Source organism: Notolabrus celidotus, chromosome 18 (genome assembly GCF_009762535.1).
Source record: "Notolabrus celidotus isolate fNotCel1 chromosome 18, fNotCel1.pri, whole genome shotgun sequence".
Lineage (NCBI taxonomy): Eukaryota > Metazoa > Chordata > Actinopteri > Labriformes > Labridae > Notolabrus > Notolabrus celidotus.
The window spans coordinates 2,156,163-2,182,386 of NC_048289.1; the positions used below are offsets into that span (position 1 = coordinate 2,156,163).

The 26,224-nt window shown below is 42.4% G+C and overlaps 1 protein-coding gene across 1 annotated transcript in view; it reads right to left on the bottom strand.

Annotated features, from left to right (window-relative positions):
• cacna1g (calcium channel, voltage-dependent, T type, alpha 1G subunit) overlaps positions 1-26,224 on the bottom strand; it is a 436,435-nt gene that overhangs the window by 19,350 nt on the left and 390,861 nt on the right. Inside the window, exons 28-34 of the mRNA XM_034708799.1 lie at positions 20,157-20,308; positions 16,532-16,641; positions 13,620-13,753; positions 5,412-5,482; positions 2,108-2,186; positions 1,628-1,749; positions 143-571 (exon numbers count right to left, since the gene is read on the bottom strand). Coding sequence (XP_034564690.1) covers positions 143-571; positions 1,628-1,749; positions 2,108-2,186; positions 5,412-5,482; positions 13,620-13,753; positions 16,532-16,641; positions 20,157-20,308 — 1,097 coding nt within the window. The remainder of the gene's footprint in view (positions 1-142; positions 572-1,627; positions 1,750-2,107; positions 2,187-5,411; positions 5,483-13,619; positions 13,754-16,531; positions 16,642-20,156; positions 20,309-26,224) is intronic.

The following is a 26,224-nucleotide window of genomic DNA, read 5'->3' on the forward strand; positions in this document are numbered from 1 at the left end:
ATGCTTTGTTTGTCAAAGCACTTTGTAAACATTTGTTTTTAAAGGTGTTATATAAATAAAGTTATAGATGTGACATACTTTGCCTTGAAACCTGCAACCAGAAATCACTGTCACTCTCACTGTCTCATATGGATCTACTCACCTCCAGTGATGGCTCCAGGCTTGATGGGGGATCTGCAGTAATGTTAACTGAGTCTCTAGTTATGTTAGCAGTGGGTGAGTCCTTGGGACTGTCTTTGTCCTCTTCCCTGTCCCCGCCTCCAGCAGACCTCCAGGGGGAACCCCCTGAACTCGACCTGTCCATGCCCAGGGCCAGAGGGCTAATCTGGGGTGACCTCATCGCCAATTCTGCCCCCTCTGCCAGAAGTCTATTCTCCAGCTCCATCTCTGCCTCCAGCTCGGCCTCCTCCTTGGCCTCCTTGTTGCTCTCCTCGAGGTGCTTCATCAGGACGGCGATCACGACGTTGACCAGGACGAACTGAGCGGTCAGCACGAAGGAGACGAAGTAGATGGGGGAGACAACGGTGTTGTAGCAGGTGCTGGTTTCATGCGCGCAGTCCCTCAAGGTGTCCTGGGAGAAATAAGGAAACATGACAGAAACATGTTGGCTTGAGCTTTCCCTCAGACATAATGAGAGGTTTCAGCTCACAGGATCACAAACACCTGAGTTACTGTAGATCAAATGACATGAATGTTGGATGCCATGTTGCAGGGGACATATTCAACCAACTTGGTCGAGGCAGATGTGTGTCTAACATGAGTCTGGTCCTGCTCAAGGTTTCTGCCTGTTAAAGGAAGTTTGTCCTTGCTGCCGTAACTAGCTAAATACTGCAAGGATTAAGGTGGGGTAACGGCCAAATTCCACCTGATCCATGTCACTCTCTGATCAATCACAGCATCAGATCGGATAGGTTTCTATTCTAGTTAATGTGTTAACTTCCACTGGATCCGCTCCGTTGGATCCAGCAGGTCGGAGCCCTCTGGATCAGATACACAAGACTTCTATTTTTGCCGGAGCACGACGCACAACGCATCAATCTCAACAGAGCAGATGGAGCGGGACAGGAAGTCAGGTTTCACCAAAACAAAATGAAAACATCCGGTTAATTTTCAGAATAAAACACTCTGTGTTATCACCAGATCGTATTTCACTTAACTACAACAACAAACGGTCATGATGAGCGGAGCCAGGCCTGGAGTCAACAGGTCAGAGGTTTTCAGAGGATCAGAAAGACAACATGGATGAGGAGAGGAGGAGGAGAATCCTTGATTCAGTAATTACCGTGGGAAAACTTCGGTCACATGACTCCAGCTAACTAGCGGTCCTGATCCGTGCTGCATTCTGAAAACGCAACCGGTGGGTGTTGACGAATGAGAGAGCACGGAGCAGGACTGCAGCGGATCTGGTGGAAGTCCCGTGTAAGACTGAGTCTTATCCTGTCTTGGTGTTGGGTCTCTGTTCATAATTTGACATAGAGTGGTCTAGACCTGCTCTGTCTGTAAAAGCATCTTGAGATAACGTTTGTTGTGATTTGGCGCTATACAAATAAAGATTGATTGATGTTGTATAAATGACATACTAACACATCCCCTCTGAATACATCTCAGACTGCAGTGTTAGTGTCACCTTCATGATGCCATTCCAGTTGTCTCCTGTGGAAACTCGGAAGAGCAGCAGAAATGCCATCCCAAAGTTTTTGAATGTGGCGTAGCGGCCCAAGCCTTCACATGGGTGGAGCTCATCACAGACTGGGGAGACCACAAAGAGAGCGGGATGGGGGTTGGGAGGAAAGCCAGACGATAAAACAAAGACGTGTAGATACAGACAGCCTTTCATAGTTTTCAGTAATCACAACATAACGCTTCGACATGAAATGATAATAGCTCTAACATTATTTTATTACTCTAACAGCTACACGCTTCAATTAGAGGGATCCATATGGCATTTCAACAAAGGCTTTTAAGGAAGCAATTAACATCAGATAAATTGAACCCACAAAGGGGAGAATTAAACACTTGGTGCATGCCTGAGTGCTGTATGTGTGTGTGTTAGTGTACGCTAGCTCTGTTTTGTTTGACTGACTGCCTGCGTGCATCATGTCCTTACTCAAGTCACCAAACAGCTCCACTCCCAGCGCTGCAAAGATAAAGAACAGAAGCATGAAGAGAAGACCGAGATTCCCCACCTGCAGAGAGACGACAGGAGGAGAGCAAGATTAATTAGAGGAGAGCAACGTCGGACAAAATAAACCCCCCAATAACAAGAGACAACAAAAACCTTCACTCCTCTGAGAGAAGAACAGAGAGGACGCAACGACACAGCCAGGAGGGAATAACAGAGAGCATTATCACTGTTCAGGAAAACACACCTGTGGGAGTGTTGATTTACAAATTGGCACAACAACTTAAACAAGGGATAGCAGGTAAACAAGGGATAGCAGGTAAACAAGGGATAGCAGGTAAACAAGGGATAGCAGGTAAACAAGGGATAGCGGGTAAACAAGGGATAGCAGGTAAACAAGGGATAGCAGGTAAACAAAGGATAGCAGGTAAACAAGGGATAGCGGGTAAACAAAGGATAGCGGGTAAACAAGGGATAGCAGGTAAACAAGGGATAGCAGGTAAACGAGGGATAGCAGGTAAACAAGGGATAGCAGGTAAACAAGGGATAGCAGGTAAACAAGGGATAGCAGGTAAACAAGGGATAGCGGGTAAACAAGGGATAGCGGGTAAACAAGGGATAGCAGGTAAACGAGGGATAGCAGGTAAACGAGGGATAGCGGGTAAACAAGGGATAGGAGGTAAACAAGGGATAGCAGGTAAACGAGGGATAGCAGGTAAACGAGGGACAGCAGGTAAACGAGGGATAGCAGGTAAACAAAGGATAGGAGGTAAACAAGGGATAGCAGGTAAACAAAAGATAGCAGGTAAACAAGGGATAGCAGGTAAACAAGGGATAGCAGGTTAACAAGGATAACAGGTAAACAAGGGATAGCAGGTAAACGAGGGATAGCAGGTAAACGAGGGACAGCAGGTAAACGAGGGATAGCAGGTAAACAAAGGATAGGAGGTAAACAAGGGATAGCAGGTAAACAAAAGATAGCAGGTAAACAAGGGATAGCAGGTAAACAAGGGATAGCAGGTTAACAAGGATAACAGGTAAACAAGGGATAGCAGGTAAACAAAGGATAGCAGGTTAACAAGGATAACAGGTAAACAAGGGATAGCAGGTAAACAAGGGATAGCAGGTAAACAAGGGATAGCAGGTAAACAAGGGATAGCAGGTAAACAAGGGATAGCGGGTAAACAAGGGATAGCAGGTAAACAAGGGATAGCAGGTAAACAAGGATAACAGGTAAACAAGGGATAGCAGGTAAACAAGGGATAGCAGGTAAACAAAGGATAGGAGGTAAACAAGGGATAGCAGGTAAACAAAGGATAGCAGGTAAACAAGGGATAGCGGGTAAAAAAGGGATAGCAGGTAAACAAGGATAACAGGTAAACAAGGGATAGCAGGTAAACGAGGGATAGCAGGTAAACAAGGGATAAAAGGTATGTCAACTTTTGTATATCTCTGCATGTTAAGGCTTTGAGAGTGGAGCTCTGTTTTGATTTTACTTTACATACAAAGAGATAAGATCAGTTTTTCAACCTTTATAACAACAACAAAAAAACATTAGTAAGGAAAAACACTTATACTTTATAGGGATGGACATTTTAAGCCAAAATACCCTTTGATAATCACTGGCATCTATTCGGCGATTACTCGTCATTGAGAAATGTTAAGTTGAGACGACAGCTGCAGGTGTAGACAGTTATAGTAAACACTCTGTGACACACCTGTCCCGTTAAAGGTTTGTTTGTGTGGCACAAACAGGACCGGGACAAGGTGCTGCTAGTAGCGGGCACCGGCAGCTTCTGTCTTGACCATAGACTGTATAAATAATGGACGTAGTATCCGTGACATCACCCATCTGTGTGTGAAGTGCTGTTTTGAAGCCAATTGTCGGCGGCAGCCATATTGCTGCCGTCCAGCAATCGTGAGGTAAAGAGGCGGGCTTTGAGCCTCCTAGCCAACAGCTACAGTGTTCCCGTCTGTCAATCAAGTCAGCTGTGCCTCTCATTGGAAGACTCGTAATCTTAATATCTTTGAAATTGCCGTGTTATGAAGAAATTCACCCCCCGTACAGTGTGTGCCGATCGAATGAGCTATCCAGACTACACTCGTCTTTTTGTCCCAGGCTGTAAACATGTTTATGTCTTCTGTAAAGATCGTCTTCTTTGAATTGGTGTGTATGTGGTTTCTTCTGGAGCCAGCCTCAAGCAGATCCTTAATGAACTGCAGTTTTTAGCACTTCAGCATTGGACTCATATTTTTAGACCAGAGGTTGCCGCTTGGTCTCAACCATTATGTCGGTGTTTCTGTGACAGCAGCAGGGTGGCGTGTATGTTTACATCTACAGCCATGCTCAGTCTCTGCAGTGTCCTCTGTTTCTGAATCTGCACTACAAATGTATTTCCAGCGACTGTCGCTAATGTTTCCTTCTTCATCTGTTACTTAATGCCGTTAGCAAACAGCTAAGGATGAAAATAGTACTTTTAAAATGAGATAACATTTGCATTAACTCTTTGATTTATAACCAGTGAACAAATATTCAAGCATTCAAACATCATGTCCCATCCCTAATACGTTAATGAGGAGAACTTCATTGGCTTGGTAGAGTTCCCTGCTCTGGGATGGCACTTGAGTTGGTTATACAGCTGTACAAAATCACTGATGATCCTTTATTTCTCCTACATATCATTTAATTTCTGTTTTAAATCGTAGCTCTACTACCTAGCTTGAAGTTGTTAATAATAGCTTGAGGATATGAGGATGCTTAAACAGTTCATGTATCATGCTTGACTGATATCAATGAGTAACACAAAGTAGCTAAAGTAGCTCAATCTGACCTAATCAATCCATTTCACTTTGAGGAGTTCTTTGAATGAAGAGCTGGAATAACACAGGCTCTCTCTAAATTACAGAGTATTGTGTTTTAAAATCACAACACTTGTTCCAGTATACAAACTTCCTCACCTTCCCCTTGTTCTTTCAGAACAAAACCTGGAGCTGGGCTCTGTTTCTAGTCTCTGCTGGGGACTGAGTATGCAAATGAGGAAATCGAGAGCTGCAAAAAATAGCTCATGGGAAACAACGGCGCCCTGAACAGAGGAATATGTACCGATGAGGAGATGCCTATGGGATGTTATTTAGAGAGAGCTTCAGTTGGACAGGATAGGTAGTTAGAAATCCATGGAGAACATTCAAAATGAGGAAGAGGAGGAGGAAGAAGAGGAGGAAGACGAGGAGGATTCGGTGCTGGTAGTGGAGGTTATTATTATTATTTTTAACAAGATTGATTGTGTACCTGGGGCAGGGCTTGCATAACGGTGTCCAGCAAAGCTCTCATCCCAACGGCCATCTTCAGGAGCTTCAGTACTGTAGAGAAACACGAACACACACACACACACACACACATGAAAAACAGTGTTACCTGTGCTGAGATTGTTCAGTTACATAACAGAACCAGGATCCACCTCACCTCCTGTGAAACTGAAATAACTCAGCCTCCTCCTCGCTGACAGACTAATCACTCTGTATTAACGTGGTCTGAGTGTCTTTATATTCAGCATTAAGCTCACAGGTAGCCTGATTGAGGTCATGTTTCCTGATTGGGGTTGCTGTTAGATGAGGTGTGGCAATATAGCAACCTACCAATGGAGGTACAGCAAGAATGATTGCAAATGAATTATAATGAAGCAAAGATGTCAAAAATAATCCGCTCAACTAAACCGCGGCCCAAAGTTTTCCCCAAATCCATCGATGTAGGAAAACATAGGAAGACAACAAGCTGTCATCCTAACCGGTGGATGTGCAGACAGGGACACATGAGCACAATGACAAACAGTTTTATTTAACCTTACTTTATTTATTTATTTACTATCTAATTCAAATTCAAATTTAAGCCACTTTTTATCTATCTATCTATCTATCTATCTATCTATCTATCTATCTATCTATCTATCTATCTATCTATCTATCTATCTATCTATCTGTCTGTCTGTCTGTCTGTCTGTCTGTCTGTCTGTCTGTCTGTCTGTCTATCTATCTATCTATCTATCTATCTATCTATTTATCTATTTATCTATTTATCTATCAAATTGTTGTCACTTTTTCTTCATCTATTTATTTATTTATGATCTAGTTCAAATTTCAGCCACTTTTTATTTTATTTCATTTATTCATGTATTTATTTATGTTTTTATTTTATTTATTTATTTATTTATCGGTTTATTTATTAGGTATATTTTCTTTTAATGGTTTAATATTTTATTGTTATATTATCTTTTAATTTGGTGAGTTTAATTTCCTGTGTTGAGTTTTAACATCTTATATTTCCTCCAGTGTTTCCCTAATTAAGATATCATGAGAGCGTTTCAGTTCGTTAAGGAACTTCTTTTTTATTTTTCATTTATTTATTTATTTCATTTTTATTTTTATTATTATTATTATTATTATTATTATTATTATTATTATTATTATTATTATTATTATTATTGTTGCATATATTGTGTTCTTAACCTTAGGATTGTGGGGTGGGTTTTTGTTTGTTTTTTTCTTCTTATTTTTTATTTATTTATTTTTTTTTCCTCTTTTCTTTTTCTTCTTTCTTTCTTTCTCTTTCTCTGTTTTTTCTTTTCTGTTTTTTCCTTTTTTCTTCTTTTTACTCATGTCTGCATATATATTTCTGGTTTGTCATGTTTGTCACAAACTGTCAAATATTAATGCAATTTATTCTTGCAGCAAAAGAAATGAAAGAAAACATTTTTCTTCTGTGCTTGTGACTTTATTTTTATTTTTAAACAATCTATTGTGTTACAATGTCATTGTATGAAAAGCGCTTTATAAATAAAGTCGGATTGACTGATTGATAAACAGACAGATTACAGGCAGTACGTGATTAGCAAACGAGCTAAAAGCAAAGACAACACTGAGGGGAGCTGGCTGAGACCTCAGGAGACTGAGGAGTTTTATTGAACATGTGTGGGTGTGACTCAGTGTTTCATTTCTGATTAGTTAGATATTTATGTCATCATAAATATCCAAGTTAGCCCCACCCACTTTAACCTAGTGTCAGAACGTCAAAAAACTTGACTGATGATATTTAAAAAATGGATTAAAGTTCAGTTCTAATATTTTATATATATAATAGTATGAACATGTGACTATAAATATCATAGTTAGAAGGTTTTTGTTGACTTGGGTTACCAGAGGCTTTAAGTATAAGTGTTCAGACCTGATGGGTCTCCAGTGACGATTGGAACTTACTCTCCAGATGCAAATGAACACAGAGCCTCAAACACCTTCATCAGACTTTAAAAACACTGAATGCTGACTAACTTTTTCTGCACTCTCACACTCTGCATGATGAACAGAGCAGAGCAGGTGGTCACCAACTGAAGTGATGAGGAAATATAAAACAAAAAGATCAGCGTCATTAACACACAGATTCATGTTCTGCCTCATAACTGGGCTGCTTTAATAAACTCTGATAACTGCTCCTTGTTCAGCTCCCTGCTCTAGGGACGCCACAACTCTCACTGTAATATTGAACAGTTCAGTATAACATCCACAGTCTGAGAGATGGGACGAGGAAACTCCTCCCTCTGAGTAAATATCCAACCACTATGCATTAAAGCTGACTGATATAAGAATATACATAAAAAAGCACCGCTGTCCTTCACTGTCAACAAACATTGTTGTACACGTGTTTCCTGCTCAGATGGAAACACCTCCAACTTGACCGCACATCTGCATCGCCCTCATCCAGCAATATCAACGTCTGGAGGTAAGATAACCGAGCAGGTAACATCCAAAAAGCAACAGTTCTTCACTGATGCCATCCATCATGCACACACCACTGCTTCAGAGAGACACAGAGAAATAACAAGCCCAGTCGGGGAGTTCACCGCCGAGGATCTGCAGCTGGTTTTGAGGGTTGGAGATGTGGGCTTTTTGTCAACTTATTGAAAACGCTGGATCCGAGCTACAAAGTACCTCTTGCACATTTGGTTAATGACCTCTATGAAACAACACGCAAAGGTATTGGAAGTAAGTAAAGAAATAGTTATGGAATTAAAACACAGTGAACATCTCCTTAACCTCCTGTCATATCTAAAATCTGTGTGACCGAACCGTGAGTTACATATCAAGCTGTGGGCTAACTGTATTTGTGCATCCCTACTCCGGATGTCATCCACAACATGTGGAGGCATTTATTATGCATTACATCAGGGTGTGGACTGAAATACAAACAGAGCACGCTGTTTATGCAGTAAGAGACAGAGCATGGAAATTAGACAGACAGATCTCAGTTACATCAGATCATTTCCTCTTATTGCCATTAAACACTACGACAAACCACTCACTGATCACATCTGTCACTCTGTACTCGGCGCAGGATTGTCTCGTATTAGAAAATAAAAGCAGTCTTCCTCACCGAATAAAAACGGATGTTATAAATGATTTTGTAGAGCCAGCTCTAATGAATGAGCTCAGTTGGAATGCTGTCAAATGTGTCCAGCAAAAGCGACATGAACATGTTCTCCTCTAATTTTAAAAGAACGTGAGGAATTCATTTCTGTGCCAGAAAGATGGACAAAAAGGTGACATAAAACTGGCGGGAGGAAGAGGGTTAATGATGAGCCAGAGCCTAATATGTGTCAGTGAATCCAAACTCAGCATCAATCGATCTCACTGAGTGACAGGAGGGACGGTGGGGACTCTGCTGCTAGTGCTGGCTTTGAGGAAGTGAAATAAAAACGTTAGCTTCTCTTCACTGGCCCCCAATAAAACCTAGACTAGAATTTAAAATCCTTCTTCTGACCTACAAAGCTCTTAAAGATCAGACTCCTTCATATCTTAAAGAGCTCATAGTGCCCTATTACCCCTCTAGAACAATATGCTCCCAACATGCAGGCCTGCTCATCATATCTAAAGTGTCTAAAAGTAGTATGGGAGGTAGAGCCTTCAGTTATCAGGCCCCTCTCCTTTGGAATCATCAACCAAACCAGGAGGCAGACACCCTCTCTACTTTTAAGAGTAGGCTTCAAACTTTCCTTTTTGTTAAAGCTTATAGTTAGAGCAGGATCAGGCTTGGACCAGATCTTAGTTATGCTGCTATAGGCTTAGACTGACACACTAGGATCCTATCTCACCCCCAAACCCTTAACTCTTCCTGTCCCATTAAAGTTTCTAACCACAGACCTTTCTGGAGTCCCTGAGCTCCCTTGTCTCGTAGGTTCCTCTGGATCTCTGCTGCTGTGGACGTGCCAGACTCCAGCTGCTACAACTACTACTATCCACCTCTCCACTATCATCTCTCTCTCTCTTCATCTCCCTCTATCCCTCTCTCCAACACGGTCTCAGCAGATGTGTGTCTAACATGAGTCTGGTCCTGCTGGAGGTTTCTGCCTGTTAAAGGAAGTTTGTCCCTGCTGTTGAGATAGCGTTTGTTGTTGTTTGGCGTTATATAAATAAAGATTGATTGAAAAGTTGAAACAATGATGCAAACGAACATATTTTGGTGTATATGGCTAGTTAGAGCTTTTGTCTGATAGTGGTTCTGTATGCTCTGGGGTATAGGCTTATAATATAAGGAAGATGAATAAATATAAATGTGTCTTGTATCGTCTGCTTCATCCCACAAGTCTTTGTGGTTCCACATCACAATGGAAATGATCTTGTCTGAGGACAAATTGAGGAAATTAAAGTGAGCCTGAGAGGCAGCCCACACTGGCACTTTCTAAGATCCAAACAATCAGCCTCTGAAGCTCGGGGCGACCTCACGCTCTCGTGGGTGTAATAAGCCCCTATCCTAATTCCACCCACTCGGTCACATCCCTAGATATGAAGTGCTATTGACTGGATACCTGCCCTTCAGAACACAGCTGAAGGGGTATGGGTTGAAATTTTACCTAAAAATGAAACATCACTTGTTATATCATACTTCTGGAGCTTCTTCTTCTCATTTTACATGATTGTGTTTGCAATTATTCAGCTTTAAACTCGGGGTGTAAAGATACACTAATCTGAATTAATAACTGATCTTATCGCTAAATATGAGAGTGCAAGATGTAGAACAGAACTCAGTTTCAAAGCGGTGGTTGTCTTGATGGAGGTTTTTCTTAGTTCTCTGCGTACTGTGCTCAGCGTCTTCAATCTCACGAGACTTTGATGTCAACCTTTCACCTCTAATGAAAGTGACGATAACTTAGCATTAGCAAGCTCACAGGTAGAAATCAGCATCTGAGATTGTTGAGGGGATCAATCACAGCACCAGATCTGATGGGTTTCTATTCTAGTCAATGTGTTAACTTCCACTGGATCCGCTTCGTTGCGTTCCGGCCTTCCGGATCAGATACACAAGACTTCTACTTTTGCCGGATGCCGGAGCACGACACATCAATCTCAACAGAGCAGATGGAGCGGGACAGGAAGTCAGGTTTCACCAAAACAAAATGAAAACATCCGGGTAATTTTCAGAATAAAACACTCTGTGTTATCACCAGATCGTATTTCACTTAACTACAACAACAAACCAAAGTCATGATGAGCGGAGCCAGGCCTGGAGTCAACAGGTCAGAGGTTTTCAGAGGACCAGAAAGACAACATGGATGAGGAGAGGAGGAGGAGAATCCTTGATTCAGTGATTTCTGTGGAAAAAACTCGGTCACGTTCTGAAAACGCAGCCGGTGGGTGTTGACGACCCAGAGAACACAGAGCCGGACGGACATGGATCTGGTGGGAGTCCGATGTTTATATGACGGAAGAAAACCTTTCTCAAAGTCCGTAAGCTTTGTTGATATATTATATATATTATCTGCAGAGCAGACACAACCTGTGCTAGCATTAGCAAGCAACAGCACAAGCAGCACCCGATGTTAAACACGTCTTCCAGTCATAAGGCCGCAGTAATAACAACTGTTACTAAGGTTACGATCACATAGTCTGGTGACATGGTTTATACATACACTACCAATCAAAGGTTTGGACACACCCTCTCATTCAATGGTTTTATTTATTCTAATTATTTTCAACATTGTAGATTAATACTGAAGACATCAAAACTATGAAATAATCTGGTTTTGCCATAATCTGGATTACATCCATCCATCCATCCATCCATTTTCTTCCGCTTATCCGGGGTCGGGACGCGGGGGTAGCAGTCCAAGCAAATTGACCCAGACATCCCTCTCCCTGGCGACACTTTCCAGCTCCTCCTGGGGAATCCCGAGGCGATCCCAGACCAGGCGGGAGATATAATCTCTCCACCGCGTTCTGGGTCTACCCCGGGGCCTTCTCCCAGTTGGACGTGCCCGGAACACCTCTAAAGGGAGGCGTCCGGGAGGCATCCTTATCAGATGCCCGAACCACCTCAGCTGACTCCTTTCGACGGGGAGGAGCAGCGGACCCTCTCTCTAAGGCTGAGCCCAGACACCCTTCGCAGGAAACTCATTTCAGCCGCTTGTATCCGCGATCTTATCCTTTCGGTCATGACCCACAGCTCATGACCATAGGTGAGGGTTGGAACGTAGACCGACTGGTAAATCGAAAGCTTTACCTTCCGGCTCAGCTCCCTCTTCACCACAATGGTCCGATACAACGTCCGCATCACTGCTGACGCCGCACCAATCCACCTGTGGATCTCACGCTCCATTTTACCCCCACTCGCGAACAAGACCCCGAGATACTTAAACTCCCCCACTTGGAGCAAAGTCTAACTCCCCACCGAGAGAGAGCAATCCACCGTTGTCCGGCAGAGAACCATGGCCTCAGACTTGGAGGTGCTAACTCTCATCTATCTGGATTACAACAGTAGTCAAATAGGGCTATCCATTGTGTACTAACCCTACCTCTGAACAACACAACTGATGCTCTCAAACACATTAAGAAGGCAAGTCATTCTACAAATGAACTCTTGACAAGGCTCATGTTCATTAGAAACCATTCCAGGAGACCACTTCATGAAGCAGACTGAGAGAATACCAAGAGTGTGCAAAGCTGTCATGAAGGAAAAAGGGGGCTACTTTACAGAATCTAAAATATAAAACAGATTCTGCTTTGTTTAACACTTTTTTGATCATTCAATAATTCCATTTATGTTCTTTCATAGTTTTGATGTCTTAGTATTAATCTACAGTGTTTACAATCATTACAATAAATACAAACCCTTGAAAGAGAAGGGGTTTCCAAACTTTTGACTGGTAGTGTATATATATCCATGCTCATTTATATGTGAGAGACACAGAGACATTATGAGAGGAGAAAAACAATGCCTAAAAGTGCTTCCATTATAATAATCTGAACACAAAGGTCTCTTCAAATGCAAATGCAGCTCTTAAAATGCAAAGTCCATGAAGGTAGGTGTGCAGTAAAGCAAAGATTTCTGCGTTAGCTAAACTAAATCTTCTTGTTTCTGCATCTCACTCTGTCATAGTGAGACATCGCGGCGTGGATGTGTAGTATGAATAAAATCTGATCCAATCGATTGCATAGGTTTGTAAAAAACACAATGGATTGTAAAGACAACAAACCCTAATCTGTAAATCAGCTTAACCTCCTCTCTTCATAACACACAGAGTGTTGTACTGCTAGATGGATGACAGACCTGTAAAAACCTTCATCACACACTCACACATCAGCTATGTTTGTGCCTCGTTGTCGCTGTTCTCATCAAAGTTCATGCTTCTTCTCTTGTTCTACATTCAGCAGTCGAGTTTCCCCTCTGCTAATCTTATCTCCTCCTTCCTCCTGCTCTCCTTGCCTCCTCTTCCTGTTTCCTACCTTCCAGTCTTCTCTTATCTTTAATTACCTGGACAGTAATCAGACTGGAGCACGCTGCAGGTCTCTCTGTCCCCTCCCTCTCCTCTCTCCTTCTGCCAAATCCTCCCCATCTCTGTACCTCCACCTCCTCCACCCTGTTCACCATTTAATCTCTCTCCAGATACACCGAGTGCTCTCTGGTTCTCTCACTCTCACATTCTTCACCTCGATTAAATGATCTCTCATTATCCTCAACTTTTTCACTCTCACATCAATTGCAAAACCCCTTTCCAACTGTTTCCATCTTCTTATTATCTGGTTGACAGAAAGCAGTTGTTCATCCTTGTATTTCCTCCCTCCTTTTATGCCTCCTCTCATTTTCTCTCTCTTCAAACCTCCTCTCTCTCTCTCACAGATTAATTTACTTACTGTCATTATGTTTCTTGGCTCTCCTGCCAACTCGGCTATGATTCCTCACTTCTCTTCTAAGTTTCTATATTCCTCTCTCTCTCCCTCTCTGAGCTGTGTTTGTAGGCCGAGTGTGTTCCTCTGTGCCATCTGGTTGACTCACACCCTGCCCAAAAACCTGCTGAGACCTGCCATGCAAAAATGACAAAGTGGGGAGTCCCAGGGCCGGGGTCTGTTATACAAGGCGTCTTAAAAGTACAGCAGCGTGAAGGAGACCAGAGTGTGAGTGCAGTAAGAGAGAGAGGTCGGCGTGGATCAGGGAAGGAGCTGCAGGGATACGTACCTCGTGCAATCCTCAGCACCCTCATGATGCGAATGATGGTGGGGTTGATGGGCAGAGACGCGTTAACCTCAATCTCCTCAAGAGTGATGCCCATAATGGACAGCAGCACGATGGCCAGATCCAGCTGGTTCCACCTGCACACAAACGCAGACTCAGATCACCTTTGAAATGTGATAACTTAAAGAAACCAACACAAACCATCAGTTTCTTTTTTAAAGTTATGTTTTTTGGCCTTTTCTGCCTTTATTTCATAGGACAACTGAAGAGAGACAGGAAATGTGGGGAGTAGAGAGTGGGGAAAGACACGCAGGAAATGGTCGACCAACCGGGAATCGAACCGGTGACCCCTGCGACCCCTGCGACCCCTGCGACAGGGACTGTAGCATATGTTCGTGGGGTGCTTAGACGGCTAGGCCACCAGTACCGCAAACATCCATGAGTGTTGAGATGTGAACTCCAAACATACAATCTAGACTTAGAAGAATCACCAAGACTTACAACTTAGTTTGCAAAAGAAAACTCAAGACTGACCTTTTTAGTCTTGCTTTTAATTGGGTTTTATTCTATAATAAGTTATATACAGCAGTTTTGTTTCAGCCTTATTTTACTTTATTTATTTATTTATTATCCAGTGGAAATGTTATGCTTTTTATTTATTTATTTAATTTTATTTAATTTTATTTTATTTATTTATTTATTTAATTATGTATTATCCAGTTGAAATGTTATGCTTTTTATGTATTTTATTTTATTTATTTATTTATTTATTTATTTATTTATTTATTTATTTATTTATTTATGTATTATCCAGTTGAAATGTTATGCTTTTTATGTATTTTATTTTAATTCATTTAATTTATTTATTTATTTATTTATTTATTTATTTATTTATTTATTTATGTATTATCCAGTGGAAATGTTATGCTTTTTATTTATTTAATTTCATCTTATTTATTTATTTATTTATTTATTTATTTATTTATTTATTTATTATCCAGTTGAAATGTTATGCTTTTTATTTATTTTATTTCCTCTTATTTATTTATTTATTTATTTAATATCCAGTTGAAATATTTTGCTTTTTATGTATTTTATTTCATTTTAATTATTTATTTATTTTAAGCATAACATCTTATGTTCTTTTAATGTCTTTTAATGTCTTAAATATTTTAGTGTTTTATTACCTTAGAAACATATTTTATTCTATTCTATTTTATTTTATTTTATTTTATTTATGTATTTATTTATTATCTAGTTCAAATTTAAGTCTTATTATTCTTTAATTCATTTATTTATTTATTTATTTATTTATTTATTTATTTATTTATTTATCTATTTTAAGATTAGCATCTTATTTTATTTTAATGGTTTAATATTTTAGTGTTTTATTATCTTTTTATTTTGGTGAGTTTCATTTCCTGTGTTGAGTTTTAACATCTGATGTTTCCTCCAGTGTTTCCTCATTAATATATCATGACAGCTTTTCCTCAGTTCTTTCAGCAACTTCTTTTGTATTTTTCATGTATTTATTTATTTTATTGTTATTATTTGTATTATTATTATTATTATTGTTGCATATATTGTGTTCTTAACCTTAGGATTGTGGGATGGGTTTGGAGTTGGGGCTTGGGTTGGAATTAGGATGAGGGGTCTTTTAATTTTCATATATATATCTTTCTTTTTTTTTTTTAAATGTATTCTAAGTTGTTCTTATGTACAGCACTTTGTGTTACAATGTCATTGTATGACACACTTTATAAATAAACTCTGATTGATTGATTAATTTTGACTCGAAGCAGACGTTAGCCCGAACTCTGAAACACCAGAGCCGAGATCAGCTCATTTCATTTCATCAAATTACAGCATCTGTTGTCTCCGTTTAAGCAAAAGTACCCACATTTAAAATAAAAGCACAGATCCTCAGATAAAGTAGACTCTGGTAAAAACACAGACATTCAAAACAGCTTAGAAACAGAGGCTCATAAAGTCCTTTATGTATAATAGAAGGCCTCTGAAGGGAATCCAACACTTTTACCCTATCAGCAATAATAGAAACGGAATGATACACTAAGATAGGGAGGCAGCAGGCTCTTTTTCCTCTGCAGACTTGTGACCTCACTTGAGATCAAAGTGCGTGGATCAGATTAAATGTTCCAGTCTCTGTGTAATAAAAGTACTGAACATAATGTTGGAACAATAGGCGTGGAGGAACGGTCAGTGAAAACAGTGTTGGGTGGTCAGATTAATCAGGTTTGTCGATTTCCATTTCTGTTTCCATAATGCTGGACTCAGGAGTCCACTCCCTCCTCGCTCCCTCACATCCTCATTAAGATCCTTGGAGTGTATGAATCAAGTGAGAGTGGTGTGAGCTAATATCAAACTGAACCACTGCCAAACGCTAAACCAGGATAACGGCCAACTCTGGCAAAGAGAGCGGGCGTCATGGACCCCTCGGTGGCCAGCTCTGGTCTAAAAGCACAATCCCTCCACTGAGATGTGTGTGTGTTTCTGAGTGTGTAATGTGCGCTACAATAAATCTGTGCTGTTGTGATTTTGTTTGTCCATTATTGTGCGGTTTTCAGCAGGAAGCCAGAGATTTCAAAGCGATGAAATCATCTAAGGCAGCAGGTTTTATGGGTGTTTAACGAGGCCGTTTGTATTCATACAAGCCTCACTGAGAACCATCCACTGGCACACCTTGGAAAAAGCTCATTTAAACTCTCTGAGAGCAGCCTCACATTTTCCACATCGCTCAGAGGTTAAAAAAATCATACCTCTACCCCCCAAACTATCAGGAAATCATGCCCACTTAAATGTCAAACCTTAAATTGGGAAGTTAATTCAGTATGTGTTGAATAATTTGAGCAAAAGGTCATTACATTACATTGGGAGCAGGCTATTTAAATACTCACTTGTCCTTGAAGAAGCGTCGTAGGCCAAAAGCCACCAGCTTGAACACGGACTCCAGGACGAAGATGAGCGTGAAGATGTAGTTACAGATCTTCAGTGCCTCATCCAATTCCTGAGGATGTCGGGGAGAAAGAAATCAAGGAGTAAAAATCTGCACAGGTATCTGTCCTAGCTAGCAATGCATCTTCTTCACATACTTCGTTTAGAATCAAACATTCCCTATAAATGATAATCATTTCCCGCAGTGGCGTTTACATTTTTAAACAATTAGACATGCTGTTGAAGAACACCAGATACCAGGTTTGTGTAGAGGCGTTTTTCAACCGCAGGAACTTTACCCATGAACTATGTGCGTTTCCACCATAGGATCTAAATTTAGTTCAGGGGTAGATATTCTCCCCCCTGAAAAGCCCCTACTAGGGGGGTAGTACTTTTCAAAGGTCCCGGGGCTTTCAGAGGGCGGGGCCTGCAATGCTGAACGTGTCTGATTGGTAGATTAACCACAGTGTTTTTATTCCACCCGCCGTCCACAATAACATCACACACATCTGTGATTCACTTGATTTCTCTTTCTTTCATTAGTTTTTATTTGTTCTATCTTTTTTGTATGTGTGTGTACTTTTCAAAAGAAGAAGCTGTGATTCTCTTGATTTAGCAGCTTGTAACAGTAGTCTTCTCTCAGCCCACCGTGAATGCGTCTCTCCCGGTGTTCCGGTTTTAAAAGTGACCCTGTAAACTGGAGACCTTCAGCTGAACGTGTCAGTGTTTGTGGAGTTTACACAGCTGTTGAAACACAGAGGGAGTTCCTGGGAATGCAAACTAGTTTAGTTTTTATTAAGATTTCAAAATATCCTCATCAGATATTTAATGATCGTCTAAAGACGTTTATGAGGGATGCATCCGGCTGAAAGTCTCCAGTTAACAGGGTCGCTGTTTAAACCAAAACACCTGCTGATCTCTGCCACGGCTTTTTGAGTTCAAAAGGATTTTAAAGCCGTGTTGAAACGTCTTTGCTACTCGCGCTTATCTCCTCTCACGTGTTGATTCAGTGAATCTGTGATGAAATATAGCACCATCTAAAACAGACCAGCTGAGTCTCTTCATGCTAACAGGCTAGCTGTTGTGTTGCTCATAATGATACCTGCCTGTCCATCTGCTTCTATGGTGTCATCTGTGATGAATGGCATTCCTCTTTGTTTTACTGCCCTCTACTGGTCTGGTGGTGTAGTGCATTTACTTTTTTTTTGTTCTCCATACATCACTGGCCTGATTTACACAATCTACCCGGGACTTCAGCCCGCGGTCGAAATGCAGACAACAATGGGGGCACAGGAACCTTTTAGTTCAGGGGAAAGTAGATCTGGGGGCTAAAAGACCCTAGAACTCTTGGTTGAAATGCACCTTATGAGGCAGTATCAGTCCTCTTCTTCCACGAACAGCTCTCTCACACTAGCCTTTTGCACTTATGCTCTCTCTTTCTTACAGAGAAGGCCATTAAAATCAAAGTGTCTGTTTTAGCCTGCGGGGAAATTCACACTGCCCATCTGCATGTAGAAACTGACCTTTAACAGCAAACTGGGGACAGGATTAGTGGTCAACAGGGATTTCATTAAATCCTCACTGGTTGAACTCGGCTTAAGGCTACTTCCCAGTTTGGATTGCTTTCTACCTTACTCTAATCCACCACAGCGTTTAACCTTTAAACATCCTCAGTGTCATCTCCTCTGCTCAGCTTCTCTTTGTGTCGTCTACTTTCTAACTCTGGAGAAGTATTTCTCTGCTGGATAAAGATATCTGTATGACGGGTGAAATCACACACCAGGATAATACTTACCTTTGACAGCACCTTTGGACATGTCTCTTCTTCTTTTTTTTCTCAGCGGTGTAATTATTTCCTCTTTGTTACTTTGACCTCCCTTTAAAGTTCATCATCGCTTCACTTATCAACTTTCAAAGATACTTATCAGATTAATTTATTTTCTCTATTGACCCTGCTCCTTTCTCACCTCTTTTTAATGAAAAAACTTGTCAGCTGGCCCGCTGAAAGACACACACCTGCTGTTCTCGGGGTAGAATGACCAACACTCATCTCTAAAGGCGGACGTAGAATCTTATTATTAGACTTTTGTGAACTCAAAGAAGTAAAACATGATCATCAGAAAATAAGATCTTAAACTATCACCATGCATGAGTAGGTTTTCCTCAGTCATGCTTTGATATAGCAAACATATCCTGCTAAACACTGAGAACAAGATCAAGGACTGTACTGTAACACAGGATTGATTTATGGTCCTTTAAACTGGGTTGTGTTTGCCCCCTTAGTATGGAAATCACAACATCATAAGTCCAATGTTGCTGAAAGCTTAGTTCACGAGTGCCTGGTGGCGTTCTCAGAAATAGTGGAGCCCAAGGAATCCAGTTTCACATAAATACACAGCCTTATTATGTAACTGATAGTGTCTGTAGTTAGAGGAGCTAAATCAGTTAACATTAGCAAAAGTGCAGCTTGTTCAACTTAGTTTGATTAATGTTAGCCATGCAGAGGACCAAGCGTTTAACTTTTTTGTCTTTTCTTATGTTCCTCCACACAAATGAAAAAATATCATTTTAGAATTTCCACATAGAGAGCAAGGAGGACAACCATAGCCTATCATTAGTGTTCCCATTTGGTTACCACTTGAACGCCAAGCCGTTCATTCACACGACTTCCATTCCAGCTCTTAGTTAAGCTGCTATAGGCTTCAGACTGCCGGAGAAACTGACTCTAGAACACTACGCTCTCAACATGCAGGCCTGCTCGTCGTATCTGAAGTCTCTAAAAGTAGTATGGGAGGTCGTACCTTCAGTTATCAGACCCCTCTCCTTTGGAATCATCTACCAGTCAGGGTCTGGGAGGCAGACACCCTCTCTACTTTTAAGAGTAGGCTTCAAACTTTCCTTTTTGATAAAGCTTAGAGTTAGAGCGGGATCAGGCTTGGACCAGCTCTTAGTTATGCTGCTATAGGCTTAGACTGACACACTGGGATCCTGTCTCACCCCTCATCACTTACTTTAACTCTTCCTGTCCCATTAAAGTTACTAACCATAGACCTTTCTGGAGTCCCTGAGCTCCCTTGTCTCGTAGGTTCCTCTGGATCTCTGCTGCTGTGGACGTGCCAGACTCCAGCTGCTACAACTACTACTATCTGTCTCACCACTATCATCTCTCTCTCTCTTCATCTCCCTCTATCCCTCTTTCCAACTCGGTCTCAGCAGATGTGTGTCTAACATGAGTCTGGTCCTGCTGGAGGTTTCTGCCTGTTAAAGGAAGTTTGTCCTTGCCACTGTAACTTGCTAAATGCTGCAAAGTGCTCTGCTCATGGTGGATTAAGGTGAGATCAGACTGAGTCCTGTCTGTAAGATGGGACTGGATCTTATCCTGTCTTGATGTTGGGTCTTTGTTAATAATAGAACATAGAGTATGGTCTAGACCTGCTCTGTTTGGAAAGAGTCTGAGGAGAAAGTGTTGGGATTTGGCGCTTTATAAATAAAGATTGATTGATTTGAAGGCAGCATTAGTTGGTTTCTCCTTAAAGTCAGTGTAGGCCCAATAAGATATAACACAGTGTGTGTTATGTGTCCTCTGACCTTTGGCTGCTGGTAGTGCTCCATGGACATGGTGATGACGTTGAGCCCGATGACGATGGTGATGAACAGGTCCAGGTAGTGGCTGGTGCACATCTTGTGGATGAGCAGGCGTGTGGGGGAGTAATCTGAGTAGTAAGGCTTACTCTGAGCTTCTGTTGGAAGTGGGAGGCAGCAGGGGGTGGGGTACAGAGAGCGGGGTAATAAGGGGTGGGGGGGGTCAACAAATGAGATAGTGGGTAATACCCTGGCTCTCGCCAGTAAACCTGCTACAGTGAGGACTGGAGCTAGCAAAGAAGATGGTTAGTTAAACATGAAACACCCCTGTGCACTTCAAAGTGTTACAGTCAGTAAAGTCGACATTAAGAGTAAAAGATGTTTAAAGAGGGAGGTGAAGAGATTAGAAAAAGGGAAAGGCAGATCAGATAATGGACAGAGAGAAAGAGAGACTCTAGCCAAGCTCTCCTGTGGTTTGCAGTCATGACTAATCAAATCAAATCTCCTCCTCTGATCTACAATTATTAAAATTAACTCTCCCCTGAGCGGGTGTGACGGGAGATAAACAGAGCTGCTCCGTGTGTGTGTGATAGAGAGAGAGAGAGAGAGAGAGAGAGAGAGAGAGAGAGAGAGAGAGAGAGAGGGGGACTGGATGGAGGAGGCTGCTGTCAGGATATTTTGGTCTTAAGATTCGGCCATGTCTCTTTCTGATTCTCTGCTCGTCATCTGACTCCGCCTCACCTTCTTCCTTTCACTTCGAACCTCAGGACATCTTAACACAGCAGGAGGAAACGTTTCCATACTCATCCATCACTTTCTTTATCACCTCCCTTCACCGATAGAAGGATGGGCTGGGAATCAGGATGAGGAAGAGAGGAGAAGGCTTGCTCTTTCTATCAGGTATTGCTTCATCAGTGGAGGAGAGGCTCTTTGTTACACAGGACGGGGAGCAGCACACACTCGAGAGCAAAAGTCCTTTGGGTGTTTGGATCTCCTAGTCGGCTCAATTAGTCCAGGTGTCTGCTGCTCTAGATTCCCCTGAGTCTTATATATATGAGGTTTCACATGGGAGAGACTCTACCTGCAGAGCTGGGTAGCCTTATGTTAAACTCATAGACAGAACAAAGGAAGCTATTCAGAACATTGTGAGTATTTAAAGGGAACGTGTGAGGGTACGTTAATACTGCTTTTTACCCGGCTCTCTTACTGATCTTCAGGTTGTGTAAGATGCTTGATTCTGATTGGTCGAAACCCCTTGACAATGGTTATTAACTTTCACTAACATGAGCAACACCAGAGTCAAACTGATCACACGTCATGTCAAATCAATCCACAGAAAAGAGTTCAGACACATTTAGCTTCTGCTTGTTGACACCATAGACCGTAAGGTGAGGTAAAACCATTAGCATCATGTTGGTAAACAATGTTGCTAAAACGTTAGCTTTGGTCTGCATGCTAAATCAGCAGGCTACAGACGTTTTCATCTTGGATCCTAATGGCCTTATGAGTTTAATGGGTTGTTAAGGTGTGTCAGAGGTCTGCACTCTGCCAGGTGCCTTCAGGTTCTGCTTGTTTCATGTGTTCTTGGTCATCTTTCAGAGAGCTTTTCTTGCCCTCACTGGTAATTATTGATATTTAAAACATGGGAGATAACAACTAACAGGACTAGCTAGGAGTCAGATGGAGTTTCAGGAATGTAGCATGGTGTGCTTTACTTAAACGTGACTGCATCAGGATATTCCCGGCCACAACGTCTCCATTGACGGCTTCCAGATAGCAGCGAGAGCGCTGTGGGCCTCCGACCATATTATCTGCACAGGGAGATCTCACATGTCATACTGGTAGCTGTTTACATCCCCCCTCTGCCAACCCGACTAGGGCGTCTAACGTTCTCAACGCTGCCATAGCCAGACTCCAGACAGACCACCAGAGTGCCCTCTTCCTGATCTCCAGGGACTTCAACCATGCATTTTGTTTCTACATAGCTTATTATTGTATTTGTATAACTTATTGTGTATAGAGCAACTGTAATGACTGAATTCCCCCCTTGGATAAATAAAGTATTTCTGATTCTGATTCTGATTCTGATTCTGATGAACCTGAATGCTGGTGGTGCTGGTGAACCACGGGGCAGCTACTGTAGAATATCTCCTGAGCTCCTACAGAGATGTGCGTGCAGGAGAGTGAACATAATGTGGCCTCTGGTGTGCTCGGTTTGGCTCTTCAAATAAATGCACTAAAGCAGGATGACAGACTCAGTCACCTGCACCTCTCAGCATCTCAGGTCTGCTGCAGCAACCACTCCCTCATTCTGTCAGCAGCTTTTTACAAATGAGACCCAAAAAAATGGGCCTTTCTGTGAATGGCCCGCTGAAGAGACACTGATAAAGCAGGTTTGGAGTGCCGTGGGTAAGTCTGGGCACATGTCCGTGAACCAGGACAGTCAGATACAGCCCTTGTGGAATGCAACAGCTTTGTTAATTCACTGGGAGCTCCTGTTTACGAGCTCCTCCATCATCCATGGACCAACAAACATTATTTTTACTCTGTTCTAGATTCTGTCTGCAGGTGCAGAGCTTGTTAAAGTAGAAAGATAAACTCAGAAATAACAGCCTTTGTTTCCTTCACCTTCTGCACTTCCTCATCCATCCTTATATATGCAGCAAAGATGAGTTTCATACACATAGCTCCCTGCTTCATAACTTTCTCATTCAGTAAACTACATTTTAAATGAGGGGTGAGATAAAAGGCTGTGATGGAGCTCAGGCCGATCATCTATTGCTTCACTTTCTACCTCAAATGTACCTCAGAGACTTAGTGTGCATTTCCCCCTGCTGCAGATGGAGTGGTGAAGGCAATCCAGACCAAGAGTTGGAGGACAAGAAAGAAGAAATGGAGGCAGAGAGACAGAAACCTTTTGGTAAAGGCTCAACTGCTCTCAAGGGGAGAGGGGAGGAAATGAAGTGAGGGAAGAGAAGGTGAAAGTTTAGGAAGCTAAATTACACCGGCTGGCTCGACTCCCCTGCTCTCACTCTCACTGCTCTTTTTCTTTAGAGCAGAAAAAGGAGAGGGGCTTTTAATGAGGGATGGAGTTTATGCTGCGTTTGCTCTGAGTTGTGCTGGTAGATAAATAATAATCTGTTTTGAGTAGAGAAGCAACACATGAGAAATAGATTCAGCCCCAACTTTCGCTCTGCTCCTTCACTGATTGGACAACCTCCTCCTCGCTCCCTTCTTTGCACTTCATCATCACTTTGAAAGGCGATGGGTGCAAAGGCAAACCACGGTCATCCCTCCAAACACATCACAGTGCCTGCCTTCTGCATCTCTGTCCTCATGTCTGAAACCATCTCTCTGTACATTTCATTGAGCATCCTGGGCAGTCATCTCACGGGGTCTCAGATCTCAGGATGTGCATTAACAAATGCATTTTGTAAAAGTAACAGTAATAGAATACTTTTTGTTGTCTTATCATTCTGTTTAACATTTTGCTCCATGTTTTCAGACACACATCTTTCAAAATACTTAACACTACATTATATATCTTCTATAGCTTTCGTGTCCACATGATCCAGCTTTGTTTGGTTGAAACTCCATTATGGCTGACAGAAAAGTAACCATTCCACTCGGTAACCTCGGTGTGAACTGTCTGCGTGACTTGAGCATTTGGTACCGTATTGGCTTGAATCTACCATAACCCTGATTCAGACCATCCCCCCTTTTTTAAGACTCAGTTTTAGAAAACAATCTTATCTTTTGGTGGGGGAGGGGATGTTTTTTTCAAGTTATATTTTTGGGGCATTTTCGCCTTTAATAGACAGGACAGCTGAAGAGAGACAGGAAATGTGGGGATTAGAGAGCGGGGGAGGACATTTAGTAAATGGTTGAGGCCGAAATCGAACCTGTGACCCCCCGCAACGAAGACTGTATCCTCGGTATGGTGCGCTTGGGAGTCGGCCTATGTTCCCACAGCCCTATGTTCCCACAGCCCTATGTTCCAAGCCCTATTTTCCCACAGCCCTCTGTTCCCAGCCCTATGTTCCCACAGCCCTATGTTCCCACAGCCCTAAGTTCCCACAGCCCTTTGTTCCAACAGCCCTATGTTCCCACAGCCCTATGTTCCCAGCCCTATGTTCCCACAGCCTTATGTTCTCAGCCCTATGTTCCCACAGCCCTATGTTCCCACAGCCCTTTGTTCCAACAGCCCTATGTTCCCAGCCCTATGTTCCCACAGCCTTATGTTCTCAGCCCTATGTTCCCACAGCCCTATGTTCCCAGTCCTGTTCCCAACCCTATGTTCCCACAGCCCTATGTTCGCAGCCCTATGTTCCCACAACCCTATGTTCCCAACCCTATGTCCCACAGCCCTATGTTCCCAGCCCTATGTCCCACAGCCCTATGTTCCCACAGCCTTATGTTCTCAGCCCTATGTTCCCCCAGCCCTATGTTCCCAGCCCTATGTCCCAACGGCCCTATGTTCCCACAGCCCTATGTTCCCACAGCCTTATGTTCCCAGCCCTATGTTCCCACAGGCCTATGTTCCCACAGGCCTATGTTCCCACAGCCCATGTTCCCAGCCCTACTTTCCCACAGCTCTATGTTCCCAGACCTATGTTCCCACAGCCCTATGTTCCCACAGCCTTATGTTCCCAGCCCTATGTTCCCACAGCCCTATGTTCCCACAGCCCATGTTCCCAGCCCTACTTTCCCACAGCTCTATGTTCCCAGACCTATGTTCCCACAGCCCTATGTTCCCACAGCCTTATGTTCCCAGCCCTATGTTTCCACAGGCCTATGTTCCCACAGGCCTATGTTCCCACAGCCCTATGTTCCCAGCCCTATGTTCCCACAGCCTTATGTTCCCAGCCCTATGTTCCCACAGCCCTATGTTCCCACAGCCTTATGTTCCCAGCCTTATGTTCCTACAGCCCTATGATCCCACAGCCCTCTGTTCCCAGCCCATGTTCCCAGCCCTATGTTCCCACAGGCCTATGTTCCCACAGCCCTGTGTTCCCACAGCCCTGTGTTCCCACAGCCCTATGTTCCCAGCCCTATGTTCCCACAGGCCTATGTTCCCACAGGCCTATGTTCCCACAGCCCTGTGTTCCCACAGCTCTATGTTCCCAGCCCTATGTTCCCACTGCCCTGTGTTCCCACAGCTCTATGTTCCCAGCCTTATGTTCCCACAGCCCTCTGTTCCCAGCCCTATGTTCCCACTGCCCTATGTTCCCAGCCCTATGTTCCCACTGCCCTATGTTCCCACTGCCCTATGTTCCCAGCCCTATGTTCCCACTGCCCTATGTTCCCACAGCCCTATGTTCCCAGCCCTATATAAGCTCTGCTTCAGCCAAAACCCTTTTCAATCAGCCAATTTTATTCTTTCTTGTAATAATTATGATTGAGTTGATTTCTGCTGCTGCTGATCAAAATAAAATTACTCATTCATCATTCACTATAAAGTGCTTCCAAAAGATCTTGTGGGAGGATAGGGCTTAAATTGAAATGAAATGTAAGAACACAAGGCCTAATTTTTAAAATGTCCGAGAAATGTGGGAACATAAGGATGACCCCGTGCACTTAGACCTCTAGGCCAACAGTGCCCCAAGGACGAAATCTTGTTTTATAAAGAAAACTTTTTTAGCTCGCATATTGATTAAACAGACACAGACACAGAGGCTGTTTTTGAAACTGCATGCTACCAACCAATGCAGTATGCAGTACGTACTACATACTACGTTTGAAGGTAGTATGTAGTATGTCTCTTCTGTTGGATCTGGTCTGCAGGATGCTGGGTCAGGCGTCACTGGATTTTTTTTTTTTTTTTTAAAGCAGAAGTAAACAACGACCAAGCTGATAGATGAACTGCTTCTTTAACATCACTGATGATTTAAAAAGTTAAGAAGTGGTTTATATGGAATTTAATCATTTTTACAGACATGAAGAGTTACCTGTGAGATGTTCTCTGTAATTACAGGAAGTGACAAGATTCACCAGCATTTATATCACAGTTCCCTGTAAATGTAACAGACTGTTAAACATCTGATACTACTCCAATGCAGTAGGTGGCGCTAATG